The sequence below is a fragment of the Arachis ipaensis genome, chromosome B01 (genome assembly GCF_000816755.2).
Source record: "Arachis ipaensis cultivar K30076 chromosome B01, Araip1.1, whole genome shotgun sequence".
NCBI classification, from domain to species: Eukaryota; Viridiplantae; Streptophyta; class Magnoliopsida; order Fabales; family Fabaceae; genus Arachis; species Arachis ipaensis.
In genome coordinates this window covers 136,563,188-136,580,515 of record NC_029785.2, presented here as the reverse complement: position 1 = coordinate 136,580,515, position 17,328 = coordinate 136,563,188, and the positions used below count along the sequence as shown (strand labels likewise).

Below are 17,328 nucleotides of genomic sequence, written 5' to 3'. Positions count from 1 at the left end.
TATATATGATTTATCTACAATATATATTAATCAATTTGGATTAATTTAGATTTGATTTGATAATTTTTTTTTTAATTTTTAAAAATTATTTTTAAAAGATATTTTTTTTTAAAGAAAAAGTTTAACACTCATGTAGAATAAAGAAAGAAAAGACAAAAACTGTAAAAGACAAAATAACTTCTATGTCATTTTCGGCATAACCATCAACAACATGAGTTATTTATCACACCATTCAGTAACATATGAAAATGATTGATTTACACAATTTATGATCCCTGTTGTCTTGTTTTGAAATATGACATCATTCCGTCATAGCCAAATAATCCATATAATTGAGAAGAACCCAACTTGCCAATATTTGTACAGTTCTTTTTTCATCGGCATGGATCTCCAACTCTCAAAGTACCGGGAGCAATCCACGCCTGTCCAAATGCCAAGATCCATGCACACCACACCTACCAAGAGTACTCACAAGTAACAAATAAGATAGTTTTTTAAAAGTTATAGTATTTATATTTGCTAAATTAAATTAGGGGTAAGTATTGATTTGGTTCCTAACGTTTAGGGTCGGAATCAAATTCGTCCCTAATGTTATTTTAGATTTAAAATTGTCCCCAACGTTTTATTTGGTATTAAAATCATCCTTTTTGGACGATTTTACCCTTGGGTGTATCACAAGATAGAGAGAGAAGCAATACTCTTTTTCGTTCTTCACTTCTTCTCACTCACATTCAGATAAGAGAGAAGCAGAAACTTAGAGAGAGAAGGAGAGAAGAAAGTCTCGCCGTCGCCGTCGTGGTCGCCGACGCCTTCCCCCTCGACCTCGCCTCGCCTTCCCCTTCGCCCCTGCTTCACCGTGCCTCGCCCTCGCCTCTTGTTCCTCGTTGTCGTCGGGGAGGTGGTGGTGGTGGTCGTCGTCGTGTTCCTCGCGCTTCCAGCATCACCGCCGCACCTCTCTTCCCCTTCCCTCCCTACTCTCCGCTATCCAGATTCATTGCCACCACCACCACGCAGCTCCACCGTCACTGCCATCACAGGTAAATTAAGATTCAAGTTCCTAATTCCTGTTTTTATTCATCACAATTCCTAATTTTCAAATTCATCACAATTCCTAATTTTCAAACCCTGCAATGGTTTTTGTTGAGGCTGAAGGAGGTTGTCGTCGAGCTGCTCCCCTCTCTACGTTGTTGCTGCTACTGCAACCACCTTCTCTCTAATCTTTGTTCTTGTTTCTAGATTGCTGCTGCTTTTTTTATTTTCTATTTTTTTTTAAATCTAAATCTGTTGTTATTGTTGTTGTTGTTGTTGGATTTAAAGAATAATTTTTGTTTTTGTTTTTATTTTGTTGTTGTTTTTGGATTGTTTTTGGATGCTGTTGTTTTTTCATTCTTTTTGTTTTTTTTTAAATCTGAATCTGTTGTTGTTGGATTTGAGAATTTGATGTTATTAATCTCTAATTTCTTACTTTTTGTTCTTGTTTTTGTTCATCACAATCTATAATTTTGTTAATTGTATTTAAGAATTTGTAATTTTAAATGTTGTTAATGGAAGAAGAAAGATTTGTAGTTTGAATTTTGTTAATAGAAAAGTAGTAAACTGGTGAAAAGGGGTATTTTTGTCATTTAGAAAAAAATTATTAAAAAGGACGATTTTAATACCGTTTTAAAATGTTGGGGACAATTTTAAATCCAAAATAACGTTGAGGACGAATTTGATTCCAACCCTAAACGTTAGGAACTAAAACAATACTTACTCCATTAAATTAAAAATGACTTTTAATAAACATAAATAACAACAAATATATTTGTTAAAATAACTTTTAAAAATTTAAAATATTATAATAGATATTAATTAATGTAAAAATTAAATTTGGATATTAATTAATATATGATGTTATATTAGATTTCTTTTAATTTTTATAAGCATATGTCATTATTGAAAAGCTCCACTTTAAGGTTTAATTTGGTAAAATTTTTATTTTTTAAAAGTAGCTTGTAAAAGTTACTTTTTAAAATATGACTTTTTAAGAAGTGTAGCATTTATATTTGGTAAATTAAATTAAAAATGACTTTCAATAAACACAAGCAACAACAATTATGTTTTATAAAATAGCTTTTAAAATTTAAAAATACTATAAGAGACATAAATTTAAGCGTTAAATTTGAAAATTAATTAATATATGATATTATATTAGACTTTTAAATTTTTAAAAGTACAAGCCAACTTTGAAAAGCTTCACCTTAGGTGCTTTCAAAAGTACCCGATCTTTTAAAAGCACAAGGTCTTTTTTATTTACCAAATACAAAATAAGAAATTTGTGCTTTTACACTTCTGACGGCAACACCACCGGAACCCGTGGGTTCTTGGGCGGGCACGGAATGGGTCGGGTTTAGGTAATATCCGCCCCGCTATATATATAATATATTGAAAAACACATACATTTTTTTAAAAAAATTTTATCAAACTAAATTTTAATAGTTAATTTATTAATCCATTTAAGTAAAGTAAGAGTCAACAATTCAAAATTCGCTTTATATATACCACAATCCATTGTGTAAAACCAAAAAAAACTACCATATATGTTCTTCAATATTATAAATTGATTTTTTTAATAAAATAGTTATTAAATTTAGAAGTTTTTACTAGTATCTTATTAAAAGCACGAAGAGCTTATATTAGCTGAATAGCTGTATCCTATTATACATATTGTAAGCACGTTGAGAGAGAATGGGCATTTTGGGAATTATGTGAAAGCTAAGAGAACCCGCCTTTTGCTATTTATCGATAATGGAAAAAACAGAAAGCAGTCAAATAATTCATAAATTAGTTATTTGGGAGATGAGTTGAAACTACCAAAATACCCTTTTTTGATGGTAGCAATGGATTGTTTGCGAATTGTTCCCAGAGATTGAAGGAAGAACAAGCACGTTGCTGTTCCTTCTTTCTTACCTCCTTTCCTTCCAAAATCCAAGAAAGCAAATATATAATTGTTCATGAATGGGAACGTTTCAGAGTTGGAGAAGAGCCTACGGTGCTCTCAAGGATTCCACCAAGGTTGGCTTAGCCAAGGTCAATAGCGAATACAAGGTACGTTAATCATTCCAAATTATGCATGGATTTCATTTTCTATCTTAATTGCATTGCATGAATGTTTTGACGTTGATAAATTGTTAATTAATTGCATGCATGCATGCATTTGATTCAAGGAATTGGATATTGCAATTGTAAAAGCTACCAGTCACGTAGAATATCCCCCCAAGGAACGTCATGTTCGAAGTGAGTTCTTCTCAATTCGTTCATTTTTCATTTTCATATGATATATATAATCATCATCGTACCATTGTTTGAAATGAAATTGTTATGGCGCGCCGAATTTGAGGTATTATATAGATAACAGAGTGTTAGAGATATAATTATTGATACGTCTTTTCGTATTAGTTTAAGCTTTTGGGATAAGTGATTTCATAAGACGGATTTAATTTGGTTTTTCGTTGGATTATTAATGCAGAAATATTCTATGCCACAGCAGCACATCAACCACGGGCAGATGTGGCATACTGCATACACACACTCGCCAAGAGACTTTCCAAGACAAGAAATTGGATAGTGCGTTCTTTCATTTTTCATACTTAATAATAATTATTCGTTGGTAGTGCACTCAAGATGTTTGATTGTTTGACAGCCGCACTCATGCTTATAATTACAGGTTGCCATAAAGACATTGATAGTTATCCATAGGATTTTGAGAGAGGGTGATCCTACTTTCAAAGAAGACCTTGTCAACTATTCAAGAAGGGGACACATTCTCCAAATATCCAATTTCAAAGATGACTCAAGCACCCTAGGTAACTTATGTTTGTTTGGTACTATTTGATCATTATGTTGTGTCATCTTAACAAATGTTATATGTATTATTTCTCCTATTTCATGGCTACATCTCTCTGTGCAGCTTGGGACTGTTCTGCATGGGTTAGAACCTATGCACTGTTTTTAGAAGAAAGGCTTGAATGTTATAGAGTCCTTAAGTATGACATAGAGTCAGATCGTTTAAAAAAACCGACACAAGGGCAGGGTTTAGCTAAGGTGTGTGTCTATATATAGTTTGGTTTTATTCATAAACTAAAACTTCCATGCGGCTTTTACTGTTACTATATGTTTACAGAATATCAGTAACTACTTTCAGCTTTGACAGGTACAAAGCAGAACACGGTCATTGCCTACTGAAGATCTATTGGAGCAACTGCCTGCACTGCAGCAACTTCTATACCGCCTTATTAATTGTCGGGTAACAATTTGATGTGAAAACTCATATTCCCTCCATTCCCTTCTATTCTGTTAACTTTTTTAGTGCATTGACAGTGACAAATAAAATAGAACGGAATAGAGGGGGTATTCAGGATTTCTATGTTCCTAATTTGTTATGACATATATGTTACCATTGAAATTGGCGCTTTTGCTGTCCCTTAGACAACATTTGATTTGATTTAATATCTTGCAGCCTGATGGAGGAGCTTACAGCAATTACCTAGTGCAATATGCTTTGGCCCTGGTATTGAAAGAGAGCTTCAAAATATATTGTGCAGTCAATGATGGAATCATCAATCTTGTGGATGTGGTAATTGTCTATCTTAATATTTAATTTCTTGTTTTGATAACTTCACTTTAGCTTTAGTTTTTAAATTTATGCTAACCCATGAAATTTTCAGTTCTTTGATATGCAAAAACATGATGCCAGGAAGGCTTTGCTTATTTACAAAAGAGCTGGCCATCAGGTATACAATGATGCTTTTTTCAAATTGGAATTTAGCTTTTGTTCTCAAAAAACATGTCCATGTGATCATTGTTGCTATTATGTAGTGCGATCAACTTGCTAATTTCTATGAATACTGCAAGGGCTTGGATCTTGCTAGGAACTTCCAATTCCCAACTCTGAGACAGGTTCTTTCTTGCTTCTCAAGTAACCAACATTTCCTTTGATATCGTAAATGGTTTCTCACTAATTTATTCACTGCAACAAAACAACAGCCACCTTCCACTTTTCTTGGTACAATGGAAGAGTACATCAAGGAAGCACCAGAGGCAGGCATGCCTAGAAAGAACCTGGTAAGAAAGAATGAAAACACAAATTAAGCAGAGGTTGCATTATATACTATGTTTAGGTTTATTAGTTATGTGATATTACATATGACCCTGCCTCTGAAGTTTCTGCATTTGTTGTAACTGCAATGAGTTTATATCTTATGGTTGATTAATAATTGTGATGCAATGTCAGGAGCCTAAGGAAAAGGAGGAATCATCCAAAGAAGAAGAACCAGAAACCGAAGAGCACGAAGAGGACGAAGAGCCTCAAGAAAATGAGAAACAAGAAGAAGAAATCCAGGAAGAACCTGAACCACAGCCGGAGGAACTAGAGAAGGCCGAACCCGCTCCTCTGATATCAACTGGTGATGATTTGCTGGTATGTTTATTTGCTTAAATGATCTCAATCTTATGCAACATCATGAATGCTTGATTTGGCTCATACATTGTGCAACATTGAAGGGTCTACATGAAATAAATCCAAAAGCTAGAGAACTAGAGGAGACCAATGCTTTGGCACTTGCAATTGTACAACCTGGTGGTAAGGCCAAAGAAATAATATCTTTCTTCTTTTCTTCTTCTTTTTCCTTTTGCATCTCTGTCGTGCCGAACTGCCTATTAAGTCGATTTATTTGATGCTTATGAAGCTCTAAGATCTGCAAATTTTATGTAGGAAACAACATTCCGAGGGATCTTGCATTGAGTAACATTGGTGGGACTACAGGTTGGGAACTTGCACTGGTTACGGCACCAAGTAACCATACCAGCCAAGCAATAGACCGAAAAATGGTTTGTTTTCTCCGCGCTATCACTTGCTTATAATCAAACAGCGCAATGCTACCACATTATTCTGAAATCTATTTTCTAGCGAAAATTCTGGCTCTCTACTTTCAATCAAATCAGGACTAGTTAAGATTGTCACTGTGTTGTTTCATTCAATTCATGATGGTGATGGATTAATCTCTTACTGATCTATTAATCTAATATGCTGAGGCAGGCTGGTGGATTTGATAGGCTACTACTAGAAAGCTTGTATGAAGATGAAAACTCCAGAAGACAACTTCAGCTCCAAAATGCAGGTTATGGATACGGAGGAACAGCTATTCATAATCCATTTGATCAATATAATAGTAATCAGTATGATCCATTTGCAGTGTCCAACAACATAGCACCTCCAACCAATGTGCAATTGTCATTGATGGCTCAGCAACATCAACAGCAGCAAATGATGTTCCAACAGCAACAAATGATGTATCCACAACAACAACAACAACAACAACAACAACAACAGCAACAACAAATGATGTACCATCAAAATAACATGATGATGGTCCCATATCAGTCTCAATACCCTCAACAGATGCAATTTATGGACTCTTCTAATCCATTTGGAGATCCCTTACCTGTTCCCACCTATAAGCACACTTCCATGCAAGGAAATTACAATTTGTTGTAGAGTCCAACTATCTTTTAAGTAGGGTTAACATGAATTTTCTTCTCTTTGTTGGCCAGTGAATTGTAACGTGCCGTTTTGTTTTGTAATTATCACGGATCCATTGTTCTTCAAACGCACTCATGGAAAACTAATTTTGCTCAAGTATCAGTATAAAGTCTGAGATTTAAGTTTAAATGGGTTGACGTTGAACACATACATGTTAGTACTACGCCTTTGTTGTTGTCACATAATACTGCCACAAACTAGATACAGTTCACAGATTCTCCCTTGAAATTCATATCATGAACACCAGAACAACAGTAAGAATGCTACTGCTGATTATCTCTGTTTTTTCATCATATTTTAATCTTCCTACAAGAGTCTCGAGCCATTGTTTATCTTTTATTGTGGCCTCTACTTCTATAAATACAAAAACGCGTCCTTAAGAGCAATACTAAATGACAAGTTGACCAATTCGAACAAAGATTTGGGTTATCTAATTTTCATTCAGAAATAGCGAGGAAACAGTCATGTTAAATATATAAATACATAATATGGTTTGAATAGACAAAAAAAAGATGGACAAATCATGTCACTTTCTCCTGTTTAAATAACATGAAAAATCAAAATGAATGAAAAAGGAGTCACGAGCAAAAGGTGGCAACTTGCATCTAGATTCCTTGGCTGTCTCTAAACGAATGGAAAGTAGAGAGAAGAAAAGAGTTTATTGGGATTCATGCACCGCTAAAAACATAAGCCAGTGTGTAATTTCAGAGGCAAAAGATGAAGGTGTTTCCCCTTAAATATCAAGTTTACTACAGTCGTGTATACATCACTAAATATATGCACTGGGTTGAGGAATGCTCAAATAAGCTTTTCTTTAATAGTTTTCGACTTTTCATGAATACATACATAACCCATGTAAATAGGTTCAAAGTGACAAGCATTGAAATTATTCAACATATACTGGTTATTTAATTAACCTGTTCACTAACCAACTATGTACAAAACATTGAGACTAAGTAGAGAAGGTTAATCCCAAACCACCAGTACTGCACCTCAGCACCTGTACGATTTCCCAGTTGCATGCATTATCCTTGCTTCTCAATCTCTATCTTCAAATAGTTCAGAGTCCCCTCACTCCCATCTTGGCCTTCTCCATGAGATCAGGTTTTGACCCTGAAAATCGTATATAATTGAGCTCAGCTTGCTAGAAAGATATGACAAAGATTCTCCACACACACACACAATTTGACCTTTGCCTCTCAGATGAACCCAGATGGCAGATACCCAAACAGAAATCTGGGAGCAAAGTTAAAATCAAACAACTCTGAACATTTGCCAACATAAATCCACAAGTCAGGGTTGGTTGGCCACACATGTTTATGTTGTCCTCCTGTACAAATACTACATGCATATGAACTTTTCAGAATCTTCTAGGCTTTTCAAAGGGGGAAAAAATCCTATCCAATTGGTATGTCAACTTCTGTTTCCCAAGATGCAGATGCACAAACCAGCCGAAAACATTCTTTTGAATAGTTAAATCTCATTCAGAAACAACATGGGTGAAGTGAATTACTGAAAGCAGAAGCACAAAAAGCCAAACAATAGAAGAAGAAAGAAGAAAGAGTTTACAACAAATGTTAAAACCAACACTGTTAAGAACTAACATCTTGACAAATGCTGTTTCTGTTTCCATATCTCATCAGTCCCTATTTGGATAAAAAAGGAGGATGAGTAAAAATCCGGAAAACTTACAATACCAATATCAACAAATGTTAGAAAGGTAGCATGAAAAGTTGGAAAATTAAATATATTACCAGAGCAACGGGCTAAGGTGAATCAGAGATCATCCTTCCTCATCTTCTGAGAGAGTTATGTTCTCCGGAAATGTGAGAACCTTGACTTGCACTGACATGTCCATGGTTTCCGGGCTATTCAACTCCAACCCAGTATCCCCACCATGAGGAGATGCATTCTCTGAAAGTCATACGATCATATAAGTTTTTAAATATTTTTAAGAATCCATATACAATTAAAGAAAAAAATGTTGTGGTAATAGAAACTATTGAATGCTGCAATTAATATTCCCAAATTTCAAGTATTCAATTTAAGTCAGAAAAGCATCAATTTTGTGTTGATATATCATGAATTAATTCGAGCTACATGATGGATGCACAACACTAAGGTCAAAATGAGAATTAGATCTAGTCAATTTATTGAAAAGAATGAAAATTCAGAAAGAGTTAGGGTGAGCGAAAAGGGGGAACCTTGAATGAAGAAATGCTGAGAGGAGGGCCAACCACGGATGGTGGAGACGGAAAGAGGCTGCTTCTGAAGCTGCTTCTGCTGAAGATGCTGATTGGTGAGGTGGTTGGTGAAATTGTGAACGAACGTTGCGACGTTGGAAGCTGAAGGCGCCGGTGGGACCCAAAACGAGGATCCCGGAAGAAAAGGGAGCCAATCGGGCGTTGCCTTCTTCACCAGAATCCGGTGTATGTGATCGTCTAGAAGCTTCAGAGCCACATCGTATTCCTCTCCCTCTTTCTCCTTCTTCGATGATTGGGGTTTCAATTTCGTGGCTTGGGACGATCGGTGCCGCTGGTGGGTCACCGCCACGCGGGGGGCGGAGCTGCCGTCTTTCAGGGAGTGGGCGCCGGTGGCTTGACGGAGGAGCGTCCTGCCGATGAACCTTGCCATTTGATTCTCTCTCTCAACACAGGAATCCAGAGATAACGAAAGATGAGAAGAACTGAAGAACCTTAATATATGAATTATGAAATAAAAAATAGAAAAAACAAAAAAGCTAAATGGATAATAACTATTAGTTACTTTTTTAGAATTACGGGGTGGTTACCTAACATATTTTTCTATTTTTAGAAGTAGGCAGTAGGGCTGGTAATTTATATTTTATTTGCGAATATTTAATCCGGTCCAATTCGTTTGGGTTGGGTAGAGTACAGGTTTAGGGTGTACCCTATCCTACTTTATAACCTTCCTTATGTAATGACTTATAATAAATAAATAACCACTAAAATTAGTTAATTAATTTAGTAATCTAGAGCATTAATTTTTTATTTTTTATGTTATTAATATGTATAAAATTTGAAATGATTGAATTTTATATTTACTTTAAAAAAATTTAATATTTCTGCGAGTATGATAGGGTAAGATTTAAAATTTTAGAGTGCGAGTAGGGTTAGAGTTAAGAGATTCTCAACCCACAAATAAGATAGAATATAATTTTAATAAAATTTTTAACTTACGGGTAAAGTTAGGGTAGGATTACCAGCCTTAGTAAGCGGCACTTTTTTAATTACTAACTCCGTCTCTTTTTACTGAGAATAAATTGGTCTAATTTTTTTTAACCATTTACGTTAGTATTTAATGTCTATCTCACCAATTTAACAAATTCATTGAAGGATTGCTTTGTCTCATGAAAATTAAAAACAGAGATAGAAATAACTCTTTTTTCATCAGAAATCATATTATTTTTTATAAAAAAAAAGACAGAAATTAAATTGATAATTCACTCATTTTTAGAAATAGACAATACCTGATAATTGTATATAGTATATACTATACAAAAACTATGTAAATGTTTTTATTTCATTTATGGGATTAATTAGTATTTAATTGATTGTTAATTTATTTTAGTAAAGCATTCATATAAGAGGTGAGATCTGTATGAAGTTATAATTTGTTGACGTTGACCTTGACTATTACGATATAATGTGAATGGATTAAAATGGAAGGTGGAGTGTTTTCCTTAACCCTGTTTATAACAAGGGAATAGTATATACAACCGTCTCAGCAGTTCACCGAATTTTATGTTGATTGAAATTCATCAAAACTGCTCAGATTGCGCCGCCACATGTTGATAACTTGTGTCTATCTCTGCTTTGTTTGGTTGAAGAAAAGAAAATGGAAAGAAAGAAAAAGAAAGAGAATGAATAGAAGGGAAAATAAGGAGAGAAATATATTTTTTTGTTTACATTATAAAAGAAAAGAGAATATAAATTTAAAAGGAGAAAATTAAAACTATGTAAAGCGATACATAATCTTATTGTATCATAAAATATAGATGCTATATTTATTTATATTTTAATTCCATGTCAAATATGTAATTTAATATCCAAATTAAAAATCTAATTTCTTGTCATTTTTTCTTGGAATTTCTTTCCTTCGATTTTCTCCTAAACCAAAAGTATAATATGTCTACCTTCTTGGGTTTCTCATGTCTATTCATTTGGATTTTCCCAATTAGAAAGGGTGAGGTGGTACAATGTTGTTCTATATTATTGTATAGAGTAAAGTTTTGTTTTTGTTCTCAATATTTGGAGTAAGTATTAAAGTTGTCCATAACGTTTGAATCATTCTATTTAAGTCCTTAACGTTTTAAAATTGACTCAATGTTGTCTGTTAGAAATCTGTTAACGGAATTGACGGCGGAATAAAATTGAGACGATTTTAAAATGTTAGGAACTTAAATAAGACGAAAACGTTGGGGGCAAAAATGATATATAGAAATAAATTTTTTTATTCTTCACTAATATCAATCTTTTACGGTACATAATTATTCAATTATTTTTTAATCATATTTAAATAAATTACACTTAATCACATTACTTTGATTCTAAATAAATTTATTTTTTTATAATTTTACTCTTAAAAATTTTACTCATCATGAAATATTTGTAAAATGACTAGAATCACATTACTTTATTGTATATGTATCATTTTTTTCCCATAAATTTATGTACTAGTCATTCTACAAACACTTTATGATGAGTAAACATTTCTAAGAGTAAAATTAAAAAAAAATAAATTTTTTTAGAATAAAATTAATGTGATTAAGTGTAATTTACTTAGATGTGATTAAAAAATAATTGAATAACTATGTACCGTAAAAAATTGATATTATTGAAGGATAAAATTAAAATTTAGTTCTATGTATCGTTTTTGTCCCCAACATATTCGTCCTATTTAAGTCCCTAACGTTTCAAAATTGTCTCAATTTTGTCCCGCCGTCAATTCCGTTCACAGATTCCTAATGGCAGGACAACATTGAGTCAATTTTGAAACGTTAGAGACTTAAATAGGACGATTCAAATGTTAGGAACAACTTTAAGACTTACCCAAATGCTAGGGACAAAAACAATACTTTACTCTTCTTGTATATTATCTACGAAACATATACATTAGGTTTTACGTTTTAAATATATACAAATTAATCCCTTAACCTTTTTATTATGACAGTTAAATAGTTAAATATAAAGTAAAAACTTACGTTCATTGTTTTCATGTGAAATTAATAATTAAAAATTTTTAAATAAAAATTTAGTCCAACATGTCAAATCATTTAATAGTTTTTAACTATTAATTTCATATGAAAACAACTCCATATAAGTATTTAGCTAAAGAGCTAGATCTGTACAATAAAAAGAAAATTCAAAAATGTAAAAGTCAAAGTAAACATAAAGTTTACAAGTAAAATGTTATATTTCCTTTGCTGAACCAAAATACTCAAAGAAGGATAACTCAACCATTAATAATATGAATCATCACATAATTTAAGTGATGTTGGTGTGTATTTACATAATCATCTCGCTCATAATCTCTAACACTCTGGAACTAATGAGCTGTGAAAGAGAATCAAAAGAAACTCAGCCTAAAGAATTGTAATTACAAATTACAAAATATATGTACAGCTCAACCTCAATGTCCTCACATCTCAGACAAAAGATTACTAATTTTCCGAAGTTCATCCAGAGCTGCTGTCATGGCAGCAAGCTGCCCTTTACCAACCACAACATCTTTCGAAGCTCCCTGTTCTTGTTGGAAAGAAGACTCAATCACCTGCCACATACAAATACATAATTCAGTTTCAGGTGGTCACAGCATTTCATGCACAAACACTATTGAAAATTCGAGAATGGTAAGAAAGAACTTTACCTGAATATGCTCAAGCATAGACTGCCCAATATTCCTAATAGTTCCGACCATATTCTGGTCTATCGGAGAATCCCCTTGGCTTCTAACAGGACTACAATGCCCATTTGCTATAGAAGAAGAGGGTATCATTACATGACTTTGATTTTTGCATTTGGCAGGTTTTGCATCTTGAGAAGGACTTCCACCCTTGACAGATGTACGTTCATCACTGTTTCGTCCAAGCCTTGAAAAAAACCACTGGAATTTATTCAGCTTTCCCCACTTCTGATGTGAGGCTGAATTTCCCATGGGATCATTGTTGAAGGAGGATGTGTGAGATAAGTTCTCAGGACAATCAGAGACTGGAAGAGGTGAACCAGTTTCATTGATTTCAGTTTCAAGAAAGGACAAATTATAATTATACGGAATGCTACTTTTCTCAGAATAGTTTCGACGATTGACATCCAAACGAGGACTAGCTAGGCCAGAAAATATAGGTGAATTTCCCTCACTTCTAGTACTTACACTTAGACCTCTAACATCCGCAAAGTAATTGTTGCAGCATTCAGAGCCGTCATCTTGTTGTTCCCTTTCAACTACTACAGGACGATTATCCTGCTCGAATACATACAGGTTTTCTGTGTCTACCTCTGAGCCAAGTTCCTTACAAAGATCTTCTAACAAACTGCGTCTAACAGCTTCCTTACTTTCCTTTTTTCCATCATTAGTCGTGGATGGAGAAGGGGCAGATTCTGTTCTCTTTAAACTGACATTTACCTTTTCTGTCCATTTCTTTTTCTGAGCTGGAACCTGATTTTCAGCTCCATCTTGCTTAAGTTCTTCAGTACTGTGGGCAACTCTCCACTTTTCTTCCCAGTAGCTATCAGTCAACAGTTTCAGAGGAGTTCTCGGAGAATCTGAGTCAGATGGATGAGTAGTAGATCTTGCACTAATTGATTTTGCTTGGTTATGAAACCACACAAATGAAGGTATTGATGATGAAATTTCAGTACTTAATGCAATAGCCTGCAAGGATTTAGCCTTTGCTAGTAGTTTATCGATATCTGTGTCCTCGGGGAAGTTTAATAACCTCTGGAGACAGATTGTGGGATTTTCAGTTGCCAGTAGTGAAGATCTTAATCGAAGTAACATTGCTACAGCCATAGCCGTGATAAAGGCTCCACGAGGTGATTGTAATATCATAAAACCAGATTCTGTATTGTCCTCCGCAAGCTTCTGCTTTTTACCATTATCTGATAAAAATATCTCATCCCAGATGATCAAGAGGTTGTCGAGTGAAAATTCCCGTCCAAATAAAACTCGGAACCAGCGGAGAGCAAAGTACTGGGGTTCAACCCCAAGATCAACAAGATGACTGTGTAGAGATGAATCAACGTGATACAACAAATGATACAATGCATTTGAAGCTTCAATTACAGGAGGCAAGCCGGTATTGGACCCAGCCACAGGTGAATAAGAGAAGAAATCAGCCATTGCAACTGAACCATGAGCACCACTCATTAATGCCTCAAACATGCAGTAAGCATCATGTTCCATGAATTTATCGGACAAAACAACACCAAGTTCACCTTCAGCCCCATAAGCATCACCTAGCAATACAAGCGCTCGTATACTAGGATCAAGCTCATCGAGACTCTGGATTTTCAATGCATCTCCACAGGAACCAATATCATCCTCTGAGTCTGTAGATTTTCTCATATCAAAGCTGTAACGATGATCATTCTCCTGACAGAAAAGGCCATCAAATCTGTCTGTGAAGTGATCTTCATAAAGCTTTCGTATTGCGGAAAGATGTTCCACATCAACTTGGAGAACATATAGCAGCGGGGCAAGTAACTCATGCATTCCTATAAAATAGATGAATGAAACTCAATAATGTGAAGTCAACTATTTCATAACTTATTTTATTAGTAGAAAACAAATTACAAGGGAACCTGGAAGCTAAAGTAAGGGAATTTGTTTTTTGCCAAGTAAAAGGTTTCCAAACAATGATTGATTAATCAGGAGGAATGCTAATAATTTTCTCATAGAATATGCACAATTTAGATGATGTGACAAAAGGAAAATAATTAATGATAGAAACATTAATTAAAGTCCGTTGCTCATAACATGAGATTGGCTATTAATAAGCACATGATGAACCTTCATGTGAGATGGTGGTAATTTTTTTTTTCATATTAAATTAGATGCACTGTAGTTTATTATAGATATATGGCAGGAAAAACAAGACACCTGTCATAAACAAGAAGCTTACTAAACTATAGATCATCCTATAGTTTCATATATGTAGTTAGAAAGAAAAACAATGCAACCATACAAAAGGATAAAAACATACATAAGACGAAATAACCAAGGTATATTTCCTCAGAGAGTGCCTTTTTTAGTTTCATTTTGGAAGGGGCGGGAATTTGAAGAGTAAACTGGACTTACAACTACTCTTCAAATCCCTTATCTTCCATCCCTTCTCCAAAATAGAACTCACAAACACACCCATAAGTGATTGTCTGCATCTACAGATATTGCTTGGATGAACAACTTACCTTGTCTATAACCACATTCTGGGTGTTTGAGACACCACAGCAATAAAATCCGTCTCAATAAGCCTTGGAATCCTGGTGTCTGGAAGTAGCCCCCATGTTCTGGGTATAAACGTGATAAATCCTGATCAACCATCCTCTCCAACTCAGCATTGCGGAAAAAGCGACTCCATGTACTATCTGTATATAAAAGGCCATACTCTTGTCATCAGAGATAAAGTTTGCAAGATGGAGAACATTTCGTAGACTAACTAGAAATCTACTTGACGGAAGTCCAAAGTCTAGGGACAATACAATACTATTACAAGATATGCAACAATTTACTTGCTTTCTTTTACATATGCTACGATTTCCACGCATGTTCTTATTTCTGTTAACTCTTTGCTTAAACTTCTTATCAGTTGAGTTGCCACAAAATGAGCAGGAAGCATGGCTATATTGAGGCAGAAGGAAATGGTGTAATATGAAAACAAACTTAGATTTACCTGGATTTTGTGAAAGTGGATTGTCCATGATAAGATTGGGTGGACTACCTCCATCTTTTGGAAGATGGGGATCAACCAGGAGGCGACCTCTCAAATTGGCATATCTGACATAAAAAACAGAGGTCATGTTTACCAAGCAAAACATGGGGAAAAAATATATGAGAAGACAAAGCCACTGGCAGAATAAATATCCAACTGCATATTTTAGTTCAAAATAATAATGAATGCCAATGCCAAATCCAAAACCAATGCCAACAATTTGAATTAACCTTCAATGCAATTGAAGAAACAACTATTTTTCCCCAAAATAAAAACAGAGAAGATATAGAATAGTAATCACTTTCTCGAATTAAAATTCAAAAATCCTCTTTTATTTTCGTATCACTATATCCATTCCCATATATTGAGAATTGAGAAACAAAACCACTAGCATTGTTACAATGTTACGTATGTAGAATTGTTACTTTTATCATCAATACCAAGGATTCAATCTAGAACTTGAGATAACATAAACACAACATTCATATTCTCGAAAGGATCAAAAGAGCGTAAATTGGAATTGAATTTTAAAGAAAAACAAAATTTAATTTATATCCACACCAACAAACAATAATTAAAAAGAGAGTATATAAGGCATGATAATTGAGCATGGTTATTACCTCCTTCTAGAATTAGCGGTGGCACGACGAAGATCATCAATGGAATTCGAAGAAGGCAAAACCCCGAGACTGATACGCCACTGCAAACCTCTGATATCTCCGAATCGACGAGTCTCCGGCGGAGATTCCGGAACTGAAAGCACCGACGGGGATTCCGGCAATGGCGAAAGCACCATAGCTGGTGGCATGGTTATGCCGGAAAAAATTCCTCAACGAACAAGATGATCAAACGCAAAGAGAATCGAGAAAAATTTCCGAAGCTCAACCCCGAGAAACGAAATGAATTAGATGAATCGTTTTTTGAGTCGGAGAATTAAAAATCTGAGCTATATAACACTGAATTCACGAAGAATGAAGAGAATTTGATTAATGCGCAGGGGCAAAGAGAGAACAAAAAGGAGGGAAAGGGAAATTGAAGGAGAAGAAGCTGAATTGAAGGAAAAAAATGATGAAATTACGTGAAAAATTGAGAGTTTGGGGAAAGAAATGGAATGATTTGGTGGGAAGTTGCTTTTCTTCTTCTTCTTCTTCTCCTCCTTCTCTTCTGTTCTGTCTCTGCGTTTCTTCAACAACAGAGACAGAAAGAAGAGAGAAAAATTAAAAAAAATAAGAAAGAAAATGTTATGAAAAAGGAGAATTAAATAACAGAGGATTGTGACTTGTGACAATTATAATGTGTGAATTATAAAATAGATTAGAATTGAGTTGTCACCTTCTTCAAATTTCTACCACTCCTCTCATTTCTGCCATTTTCTCCTGTGGAATATTCTGCTATGTGACGTTGACCTTCAGGTTTATTTTGACTCAATTCATTTCTTTTGTTTCTATTATTATCCATTTAAAACAATAACTCTCCTAATTTTCATTGTTGGTTCAATTGTTATTAATTAATTAATTAATTAAGGTAAAGATTTAGGTGAAGTCGACTTCACGTGAAATTGATATTCGAGAGCCGTTAGATGAAAATTTAGTCAAATCATTTAACTGCTCTCAGGTATCAACTTCACGTAAAATCTGCATCTGAATTTTCACTATTAATTAATTGCTGTAAAGAAACGTTACTATTTTTGTGATAAATATTAAATGAAAGAGTATATATTCAAATATGTTGCTATAAAATTTTGCTGTACAAAGTTTGGTTCTCAACAAAATTTTATTATATTAAAATTTTTTTATTT

At 34.3% G+C, this 17,328-nt stretch overlaps 4 protein-coding genes across 6 annotated transcripts; 2 read left to right on the top strand and 2 right to left on the bottom strand.

Moving 5' to 3' along the window:
• LOC110267358 lies at positions 383-1,328 on the top strand. The gene is made up of 3 exons (XM_021112677.1): positions 383-464; positions 680-1,037; positions 1,146-1,328. Exons 1-3 carry the CDS (start codon positions 383-385, stop codon positions 1,234-1,236), a joined length of 531 nt encoding a protein of 176 aa, XP_020968336.1. The 3' UTR covers positions 1,237-1,328.
• LOC107615733 (putative clathrin assembly protein At5g57200) lies at positions 2,821-7,519 on the top strand. Of its 2 annotated transcripts, none has more exons than XM_021107063.1 (14): positions 2,821-3,087; positions 3,207-3,276; positions 3,509-3,606; positions 3,707-3,845; positions 3,950-4,083; positions 4,193-4,285; positions 4,499-4,615; positions 4,707-4,772; positions 4,894-4,938; positions 5,026-5,103; positions 5,273-5,458; positions 5,542-5,620; positions 5,753-5,868; positions 6,077-7,519. In XM_021107063.1, exons 1-14 carry the CDS (start codon positions 2,998-3,000, stop codon positions 6,533-6,535), a joined length of 1,770 nt encoding a protein of 589 aa, XP_020962722.1. In that variant the 5' UTR covers positions 2,821-2,997; the 3' UTR covers positions 6,536-7,519. The 2 variants fall into 2 exon arrangements, with proteins under 2 accessions (XP_020962722.1, XP_020962720.1); XM_021107061.1 differs by having other exon boundaries at positions 2,822-3,087; positions 4,858-4,938.
• Positions 7,368-9,295, bottom strand: LOC107642761. 2 transcript variants are annotated; one of them, XR_001620692.2, is made up of 4 exons: positions 8,785-9,295; positions 8,335-8,494; positions 8,185-8,226; positions 7,381-7,693 (listed from the first exon to the last, which is right to left on the bottom strand). XR_001620692.2 is itself a non-coding variant. In XM_016346234.2 (3 exons), exons 1-2 carry the CDS (start codon positions 9,212-9,214, stop codon positions 8,364-8,366), a joined length of 561 nt encoding a protein of 186 aa, XP_016201720.1. In that variant the 5' UTR covers positions 9,215-9,295; the 3' UTR covers positions 7,368-7,693; positions 8,335-8,363. The 2 variants fall into 2 exon arrangements, 1 of the variants encoding a protein (XP_016201720.1); XM_016346234.2 differs by lacking the exon at positions 8,185-8,226 and having other exon boundaries at positions 7,368-7,693.
• On the bottom strand, positions 12,038-16,882 carry LOC107642752 (TBC1 domain family member 5 homolog A). The gene is made up of 5 exons (XM_016346221.2): positions 16,151-16,882; positions 15,492-15,595; positions 15,010-15,186; positions 12,470-14,316; positions 12,038-12,373 (listed from the first exon to the last, which is right to left on the bottom strand). Exons 1-5 carry the CDS (start codon positions 16,336-16,338, stop codon positions 12,242-12,244), a joined length of 2,448 nt encoding a protein of 815 aa, XP_016201707.1. The 5' UTR covers positions 16,339-16,882; the 3' UTR covers positions 12,038-12,241.